The 10,310-nt window shown below is 45.8% G+C and overlaps 1 protein-coding gene across 3 annotated transcripts in view; it reads left to right on the forward strand.

Annotated features, from left to right (window-relative positions):
- The window catches only part of Gpld1 (glycosylphosphatidylinositol specific phospholipase D1), a 46,874-nt gene that overhangs the window by 24,272 nt on the left and 12,292 nt on the right, over positions 1-10,310 (forward strand). For all 3 annotated transcript variants that reach the window (XM_055614485.1, XM_055614488.1, XM_055614487.1), the window contains exons 13-15: positions 756-879; positions 3,407-3,546; positions 6,920-7,106. In XM_055614485.1, the coding sequence (XP_055470460.1) occupies positions 756-879; positions 3,407-3,546; positions 6,920-7,106 (451 nt within the window). The remainder of the gene's footprint in view (positions 1-755; positions 880-3,406; positions 3,547-6,919; positions 7,107-10,310) is intronic.

Genomic DNA, 10,310 nt, shown 5'->3' on the forward strand with positions numbered 1-10,310 from the left:
GTGTGTGTGTGTGTGTGTGTGTGTGTGTGTGTGTGTGTGTGTGTGTGATAGTATCTTATGTAGCCTAGCCTGGCCTTGAACTCACTGTGTATCTCAGGCTCCCTTAAACTCCTGATTTTCCTATCTTTACCCCCAAATTGCTAGGGCTACAGTCATGTGTCACTGTACCCAGCTCAAGATCTCTGAATTAGGAAATTTATTTTATTTTGTTTTGTTTAATTTTGAGACAGGGTTTCTTCTTTGTGTAGCTTAGCTATCCTGGAACTTACTGTTCCAGGACCAGGCTGGACTTGAACTCAAAAAACTCTGCCTGCCCATTGCTGGGATTGAAGGTGTGTGTCACCACATCCTGGCTGGAAAGCGTATCTCAACTAGATAACTGATCATAGCTTGTTTTTTTATGAATGAGTCAATCTGCCTGTATGGTGCCACACTCCGTAGGTAGAGAGGTGTCTCGACTTCTTTGGTGAAATACTGTAACACATTTTTGGTGGGATTTTTTCCCCCTCTTCTTTCTGGTGCTGGGCGTTGAACCCAGGGCTCATGCACATGCCAAACACACACTCTGCTATACCCACAGCCCCAGAAACATCAAGTTTCATAGGTGATTTCCTTCTAAGCCTTAGACATGCCCTTGCCCAAAGATTGTGTGCAGCGAAACTTTTTCCAAAGTTATATCTTCTGTCTTTTCAACTTCTTGATGTTAAAATTCCGGTATTATCGCGTCCGATCATTTTCTTCCTCTCTCTTCTCAGCGGCTCAAAAGTGCAGAAAAATGACTTTCACAGGAATTTGACCATGTTCAAGAGCAAGGATATCAGGAAAAATCTGAACTACACAGAAAGAGGCGTGTTCTACAGCACAGGCTCCTGGGCCCCGGTGAGAACTTCCTGTTATCAGTGAAGTGGGGGTGGACAGCTTGCTTGCAGAGTCACTGCATGTATCTGTCCATACAGTCATCTGGGTTTGTGCCAGGCCACAGAGCGTGTCCTTGGTCTTTAAATGTGTTGTATTCCAGACATGGCCTAAGACATCAATGAAGACCAGTCAAAGGCGCTGTGGGCATCTAGGCCAATCCTGCTTTGACCTTACTGCTTGCTGATTTGAAGGCTTCCTACTTAGTCCCATGCTGACAGATATCACTGCACATGAAATGTATCCATAGGGTCATTTTTTCCCCCTTCAGGCAAAAATCTTACTTCATAGTTAAGGCTGGCCTCAAACTCCTGGCATTCCTGGTCCTCCTGTCTCAGCCACCGTGTCGCCACCACATGGGGTCATCTTTGAGGCCTTAATATGGTGGGGATGAACATGAAAGGGAAAGAGACTCTATCTTTGGGAAACATTGGCCTAATAGGAGCAGCAAACGCAGCAACAGCTATTACGTGTGATAAAAGCTGCCGTGTGTTGGCAGAGGACGGCAGAGAGGTCACTTCTTACCTCAGAGGCCATTGGGGAAAGGTACCGTGAAGGAAGTGGTGCTGAGGGATATCTTAGCGGCGACTAGCATTTCATGAGTGGAAGAGTGCATTCCTGGTGCCGTGCTGAGGAAGTGTCAGGATGTCTGCAGGTTCAAGTAGTTTTATTTGCTTGGAACCAGGACACCGTTCCAAGACTTGGAAACTGGTAGGCACTGGTTTGGGGTTGTTCTTAAGATCAGAAGGGTTTAAGACAACAATGTAAATGTCACACACTATGAGTAGGGTAGGGGTCAAGGCCAGCTTCCTGGAGGTCAACGTGTACAATCAAGTGGGATGATCCCTCAACAGGCTTCATAAAAGAGCATACGGTTGGTTTCTTACTCTACTGTTGTGGCCTTAAATTTCTTACTAGCAGGCAAACAAAAGCCTCCAAGTTTTGGTTTTGCGTTGGACTCCACAAGTTATGTAATTGGTCCCAAGCTTGGGATTTCTTGACAAGGTACAAAGTGCAGCTATTTTTTTACATAAATGTGTTTGTATTTGTTCCCTGAGGGGGAAAATGTCTAAGCAGAAACTGAGCTAGTTATTTTTCTCGTTGATGGAATAACTACATGGAAAAGGCCCCTCAAGGAAAGACAGGTTTGTCTTGATTTACCGTTTTCGTGGGCAGAAGTCATCACAGTGAGGAAACATGGCGGCTTGCGGCCATGGCAGTGGGAGTGTGGGGCTGCTTGCTCACATCTTCACTATCTGAAAGGAAAGCCAAGGTCGAGGAGGCTGGGGCTCCGTTTACTTCCTCCTTTTCATTCAGTGTGGGTCCTCAGTGCTGCCCATGTTCAGTCCGTCATTAGGGGAAAACGAGCTCAGAATGGCTATCTGGACTAGATGAACTGTAACCTTAACCAGCAGGGTACCTTCCAGCACTGTCTCTGTAGCCAATACTTCAAGACAATCAAGAAGTTCTATATGGTGCCCCTATGGTGATTCCACTACTTGGAATTCTGAGGCAGGAGAATTACTGTGAGTTGAGGCCAGCCTTGGCTATAGAATGAGATGCTGTCTCTAGACAAAAACAAAACTAAATAAATGGAAAAGGGAAGTTTGGAATTCCAAGCTTGGCAGCTGGTTGTCCCCAGGTTCCCTGACACAGATTTCCAGCTGTGTTAAGGTCCTCTCCTGTTCCTCAGGTACTTTGCAAGTCAAAGCAAATAGCATCTCACTGTGGGTGTGGCTTATAGCAGTGGTTCTCAACTTTCCTAATGCTGCAACCCTTTAATACAGTCCCTCATGTTGTGGTGACCTTCTAAAGGTAATATCATTTTTGTCGCTACTTCATAACTTAGTAATTTTGCTACTGTTATGAGTTGTAATGTAAATAGTTTTGGAGATAGATGTTTGCCAAAGGGATTGCAACCCACAGGTTGAGAACCGCTGGTTTAGAGGGCGGAGCTCTTAGAATCCAGGTGTTGTTTGGAATTCATTTGTTTGAGAAAAAATGAACCATTTATTAACAAATGTAATTATAGATTAAACAGGCTTGCCTATCCTAAAATTTGGTCGGTAAAAATTCCCTTGTTGGCCAGGCATGCTTTTAGTCCTTGCACTTGGGAAGCAGAGCCAGCTCTCCATGAGTTCAAGGCCAGCATGGTCTACACACTGAATTCTAGGCTAAAAGAGTCTTATAGTGAGATGATGTCCAAAAAGAAAACATCTTTTGTTGGGTTTGAATCTTCAAATCAATGCAGACTGCTGGCTTTGAGGAAATCCTGGTTGACTCTTCCCCTGTAGCCCTTCCTCTCCGGCTATCCACCTGTACCACCCCTCAGCTCATCTCAGTGTGACTTGGCTGTCCCTACTGCCTGGCTTAAGCTAGCACATTGCTGTGGGTAGATGTTTGATTTGTCAGTACTTGTGAGAACTCATTTTTTTCCCCAGAGTCCCATGGTTCCTGTTGGCGATGCATCTAAGACAACCTTTCATTTCAGGAATCGGTAACCTTTGTGTACCAGACTCTGGAAAGGAACCTGAGGACCATGTTCACTGGCAGCTCCCAGAGGTCTCTAAAGCATGTCTCGAGCCCCTCTGCCTCCTACTTCCTGACTGTTCCCTACGCCAGGCTTGGCTGGTAAGGATGAGCTCCTTAGATTGTGAATGTGGTATCCCATTCAGACCCTCATCAGCTTTGGGATGGCCTCGTTTGTGTTGACCAGGCAGACAGGTCTGTAAGCCTTACTTTCTCTATATTTTAGAAGAAATTAGGAAGCAGAAAAATGAATTTATTCCAAGTTTGGGTGAACTCCTCCCTACTGAGCTGTGGCTACCTTACAGTTACAGAAGGTTGTGGGACAATGGCTGGAGCATGAGTCAGCCTAACTACAATGTATGTTCCCTGCTCCTCTCCTGGGGAAAGCTGATCTGTGCCTCAAGTTGCCTATATTTTGTTAGAGAGTTTTTGTGCAAATTCAGACTGAGGAAAAATGGCATCTGTCTTGGCTTGTTTTCTACCGCTATGATAAAACACCATGATCAAAAGCAACTTGGGGAGGAAAGTGTTTGCCTGGATTACATGTCCAGATCACAGTCCAACCTCAGGGGAAACCAAGGTAGGAACTCAATGAGGGCAGGAACCTGGAGGTAGGAACTGAGTCAGAGGTCATGGAGGAAGCTGCTTCCTGGCTTTTCCCTGATGGCTTGCTCAGCCTGCTTTCTTATACAACCCAGTACGACCTGCCTACGGGTGGCATGCCCAAAGAAGGCTGGACCATTCCACATCCATCATTAGTCAAGAAATTGCCTCATAGACTTGTTCATAGGCCAATCTGATGGACACATTTTTCTCAACCAAAGTTCCCTTTTTCAAGATGACCCTGGCTGTGTCAAGTTGACACAAAACTAACCAGCACAGGGTCTTTAAAAAAATGTTTTTAAGATTTTTTTTTTTAAATTATGTATCTGAGTGTCTGTATGTCATGTGTATCATGTGTGTGCTTGGTTCCCCTGAGGGCCAGAAGAGAGCATCATATTTCCTGGAACTATACTTACAGACAGTTCTGAGCTACCATATGAGTGATCAGTACTTTTAACTGCTGAGCCATCTCTCCAGTCCCAGAAAATTGGTTCACAAACACCCTCATTTTTGAAAGAGAAAAGAACTATATTTGTTGCAGTGAAGTCGTAAGGTCCCAGATTCACTCCCAGGCTGACAGAGTTCTGACTCCCGTTCTTTACATAGGTATAGAGTTGGAAGCCTTTTGCATTATTTGGAAGTAACTCATTTCCTGACTGCCTGTTAAACACACTAATACCACAAGTGAATAGGGGTGAGCTGGATGGTCCAAGAGAGAGGCATGAGGGTGGCTCCCCAGAAAGGTCCCCGCAGAGGGCCTTGGTTGCATTAGAACCATTTTTTTTTCTATAGTACAGACACCCAGAAAGACAGAGGCAGACGTATTTCTGAGTTTGAAGCCAACCTGGTCCACATAGTGAGTTCTAGGACACCCAGGGCTACACAGAGAAATCATGTCTCAAAACAAATGAAAGAATCAACCCAAAACAACCAAACAAAAATAACTCCATTTTCTAATTAATTCACCATCAGAAAATTACTAATTTAATGGCTAAGCTATATAAGTTTCAATAGCTCTTTATAGTTGGCCAAATATAGTTAAGCATCAGGATCTTTCGTTTTGCTGAGTAACAACCAGGTATCATTTTGTAGAATATCTTCAAGGCTTTAGTGTGCTTGAGGATTTATTATCATGGACCTTCCTCCCATCAAGCTCCCCTCCCCCCTTAGTGTAATGATACTCCAAGAATCAAGCAGAGCTTGATTTGAATACTGATTTGAATACTGTTCTTCTTGCAGTGAAAGCCTGGTACCCGGTGATCACTTTATAGAGAGAGTTGGGGATTTTTTTTTTTTGAACCCAACCAGATGATGAAAGGGGCTCTTGGGGATGATTTGGCAGCACTGCTATGTCTTCTCAGAACGGCTTCTGGTGGCCTTTATTTGGGGGACACTGATACATGCAGCAAGCACAGGGGGCTGGGAGGTGAATTCTGCCTCTCTGCTGTCAACCATGTATGAGTAAAGGTTCTTCTTAGTCACCGCCTGGAAAGAGCCAAAGGTGGGAATGGCAGCCACAAGAAGTAGGTCTTTACCTATTGGCTAGTTTTAGCCTCAGGGGCTCTGCTCTGGCCTTTCCCCTTCTACTGGCATCTTAGAAACTGCTTTGTCCTTTCCCCTGATGCCATTTTAATTGTTCTTTCCATGGTCATAGGAGCTAGAAGAGGCATAACTTTTGTTCTTTTCAGTCCTAGGGTAACATGTGAACCATTGACTGTCATCTCTGTGACCAGTTAGTCACAGTTAGTCAAGTCCCACAAGAAGTATTTACTTGATAGAAAAGCATAGCTCTCATCTCAGAAAGAATGTATTCTGGAGACAATTACGAGTAGCCATGGTCCAAGAACACAGTTTCAGGTCATCCCAAATACTGTGTTCCAATGTGGTGACAATTTCATGAAGTTTTTAATAGTGATATAACAAAGAAAATTACAAATCTAGACTCTTTAAAAATATGTTGGTGGGGCCAGGCATGGTGGCACATCAGTTCAGTCCCAGCATTTGGGAGGCAGAGGCAAAGCAGAGGCAGAAGCATCTCTATGAGTTCAGGACCGGTCTGGTCTACATAGTGAGTTCCAGGTTAGATGAGACTATATAGTAAAGCCCTGTTTCAAAACAAACAAACAAAGAAACGCACAAACACACAACAAAATATATTGGCGGGAACGTCAAACAGACTGGTTAGAGTAAAATGGCTGCTACAGACCTCCGATGGTCTCCATGACATTCTTAGAATTGCGGTTGGTTGAAGCTAGGGGTCTAGCAATGCATCCCCAAAGAACTTCCTTGATCATCTCAAGGATCTGTGGCCAGACACAGGTGGGCAATGAACGGCCCCTGAGACACCACAGACGGTCCAAGATAATTTGGATTTACAGCAGTTCAGCTCTCCACAAAAAGGAGCTTCCAATCAATCCTATAGAATCTTTAATACAGGTATGGCCTTTCCCCACCTTAGAAATATCAGTTCACACCTTTGTATGTTGGCTACTGAATTTAATGCCATAAAAACTAGGTTGTGCTGGTAGGGCAGAAATAAACCATGTGTTTGGTAAGGAAGCAATGGACCAAACAGGCCAACCCCAGGGTCTCATGGCTGCTTGTGGGACACACAGCTCTCTGAGGAAGCTTGTCCCCCCACTCTGGTTCTACGTTCCAGAAAGGCCCAGATGCCTCTAGCTGTCCGTTTTTGTTTTGTTCCCTCTGTGTAGAGTGACTCTGAATCCCACAAATGATATAGTCCCCCAGCCCCCAAATGAATGTTCCCAGACATCATGCAGAATGTAGAGTCGGCCGGAAAAGCTCAATTGCTGGGTGCTAGAGAGGAGAGCAGGCAGTGTTACTGGAACCCTTGACCCTCTGCCTCTCCAAGGGTCATGGCCTCGGCCGACCTCAACCAGGATGGGCATGGTGACCTCGTGGTGGGTGCACCAGGCTACAGCCACCCTGGCCGCTTCCAGATTGGCCGTGTGTACGTCATCTATGGCAACGACCTGGGTCTGCCCCCCATCGACCTGGACCTAGACAAGGAGGCCCACGGGATCCTGGAGGGCTGCCAGGTGAGACCCCCATCACATCTTTTCCCTCCTGAGTAAGCCGTCGGTGGGTGACATTTTGGAATGTTTTTATTGGTTTTGTTTTTTCTGGCACTGGGGGTTAAGTCCAGGGGTTCATCACATCAGCCAAGCGCTCTACCACTGAGCACACCCCAACCCTTCACTCGGGCCACAAGCACTGTTTTGCTGAGCCCTGCCTACAGCCCCTCATTGAGCATGCTAGGCAAGCATCCTACATCTGAGTGCCCCATCACCCTCGCCGGGGTCACCGTAAGACAAATAGTCTATTACTAAGTCCTGGCCATGCTCTTCAGTGGGGGCACTAGGCAAACACTTTACCACTGAGCACCATACCCCCAAACTGGAGGATTCTGAGCCAGCATTTTCCCACAGAGCTATGCTCCTAGACCTTCTCCTGGGGAGCCTAGGGTTCTACCACCGAGCCATGTGCAAGCCCCTCACTGATGGGTTCTAGGCAGGTGGCACATCCCTGAGTTCCCCCTCAACCTATTGCTGGAAGATTCTAGGCCAACATTCCACCGCTGAGCCACAGTCTCGTCTCCACTGGGGGATTCCAGGCAGGTGCTCTATCACTGTCTGAGCTGTGCCCCCAGCCCCTTTATGGGAGAGGTTCTAGGGTAGCACTTTACTGATGAGCCACTGTCCCTCTCAGTCTTACATGACAAATATTGAGGCAAGTTCTTCACCTGAGTCACCGGTAAGGAGAATAATTATTGTAGCAAACAGTTGGCATCCTACATGCAGGCAGCACCTTTCATTGTTAGAGCCACCTTCGTTTCATTTATCTCTGTTTCTTACTATCTTTGAGGATGAAAAACATGCCTTCCCCAAATACACATGGTATTTACGGTGGCTTCAAAGTGGACATTTGGGATTTGGTTTCTTTTCTATTTTAAGAGACAGGGTCTCACACTGTAGCCCAGGCTGCCTTGGAATTCACTGTGTATCCCAGGCAGGCCTTGAACTTCTTAATGCCTGTTCTTCTAAGTACTGGGGTTGATAGTGCGAAGAGCTGCAGTTTCTTGTGATGCAATGCAGTGGTAAAGACAGAATTCCCTGAGCTCTTCACTATTTCTCCTGTGTAACCCTCCTTTATAACTATGGGATATTTGTCAAAGTAAAAGCTGCTTTGGGCCCATCTCTGAACTCCAGGCTTTGATTAGATCTTATTGCTTTGCTTAGAGAAGTTTTTCGTCACCAGGGAAAAACAACAGTCACTGTTTAGGTTTATCATTGAATCAGTGTTCATTCCTCTTGGAACTACTTAGGGCCCCGGAGGGCTTTGCAGACACAGAAGACATTAGCCATTTTAGTAGCAAGGAGGGACACCAGAGCCTCGCTGTTAGTTATGGAAGAGGCTTTGGGGGCATTCGCCTAGCGCTGAATCTCTGAATGTCTGTGTGGTGCCTGGGATTAGGAACTAGATTTGGGGGGTTAATAGTGGCTGTTTGACTGGGCAAGTTATTTCTTGCTAGTTATTAATGCTGTGTAGAGAAAAGACACCACACCTGTCTGTAAAGCTCAAGGGCTTTGTGATCTAGTTTAGGCTTCAAGGAAAGCAGTCCCGGTTTTCCCCACACATACATGTTATTTACAACGGCTTCAAGTGGAATTTGGAATTTGATTTCTTTTTCTATTTTAAAAGACAGATTCTCACACTGTAGCCCAGGCTGCCCTGGAATTCACTATGTAGCCCTGGCCCTGCCAATTGGAAGTGAGTTGCTAGCCTAGTATATGAGGTCACACTGTAAAGGTCGTTCCATTTTCTGGAGTCTTCTGATACCACATGAAATGTTTCCAAACTAAATCAAGCTGTCCTTATCTCTTCTTACTGCTGTGCACTCACTGCTGTTAGACCGGCAGGTAAAGTCTAAAATTCTGGGCAGCGGCTTCCTGCATATTAGCGCTCTCAAAGTCCACACAGGAGAGGAGGCGATGGCTCCGCAATGGCCTCCTCCCCTGTGACCTTTGGCATTTTGGAAGATGGCCAGAAGAAGGCATGAACCAGACTTTGGAAGCCTGTGCCCAGCCCTGTGTCACCATGAGCCTCTCTGTGTCCTCGGCTACCATGGAGGATTAGGATTGCCCTCTCAAAGCTACTCTGTGCTTTGCTGTGAGTAGCTGAATCTCAACAGGGCCACACATCACAGCTGCTGGAGCTGACACATCTCGAGAGGGCAAGGCTAGGCTCTTTACTGCTCCCTCACCCTGCCCTAACACACATCTAATGCTGGAGTAGCCCTCTGCTCTTTGTCATGTTTCTGGATCATTTCAAAAGGCCAGATGCTACAAATACCATTGCACACACCACAGGAATTAGTCAATGGATAGTATATGGGGCACTGGGCCAAACGTGATGTGGCAACATTACCATTACCAGGCAATTCCCTGTGGTGTAAGCTGTGGAAAGCATGGAGGAGTTGATGAGGTAGGTTTAGGCTGATTTTAGACAGGGACAGAAAAAAAAAACAAACAAACAAAAAAAAAAAAACAAAACAAAACAAAAAAAAAACTACGTTGGGAACAAATTGTGTTGGGATAGAACTGGTTTTTCCATTATGAACGGGCATGTTAATAACAATAGCGCCTAACTTACTTCATGTAAAGCTCAGTAGAATTTTCTGCTCTGATGGGCAGGTTGCACAGCTGTGCTCTGCGATGTGAGAATCACTGAAAATGGTGTTCGCATGTGTGAAATGGGCCCATCGCAGCTGGGAGACTGGCTTTGCACTGATTTCTTTAAGTTGAAGCATAGTAGCCATCTTAGGCTGGCAGTGATCCTGCCAGGCTGTGTGTATATGTGGCTCTACCACCACGTCATGAGTGCTCAACAGAAATCATTTGCTGCTGCTGCTGGTACTCTGTGGTTGTTACTTAGCTACTTTCAGCCGGACCTGGTGCTGTTGGCCTGCCAGCCTAGTTACTCAGGAAACTAGGATGGAAGAGAGGGTCACAAGTTCAAGGCCTAAGTAGCAAAGTGAGTTCAAGGCCAGCTCAGGTAATTTAGTAAGACCCTGTCTCAAAATAAAAACAAACAAACAAACAAACAAACAACAAAAAACCCCTTCAAGGTCTGGGAACACAGTTAAATGGTACTTGCCTAGTGTGTATGGGACATTCAGTTCAACCCCCACACCACACACACACACACACACACACACACACACACACACACACACACACACA

Source organism: Psammomys obesus, unplaced genomic scaffold (assembly GCF_907164565.1).
Source record: "Psammomys obesus unplaced genomic scaffold, mPsaObe1.curated_primary_1811, whole genome shotgun sequence".
Taxonomy (NCBI): domain Eukaryota; kingdom Metazoa; phylum Chordata; class Mammalia; order Rodentia; family Muridae; genus Psammomys; species Psammomys obesus.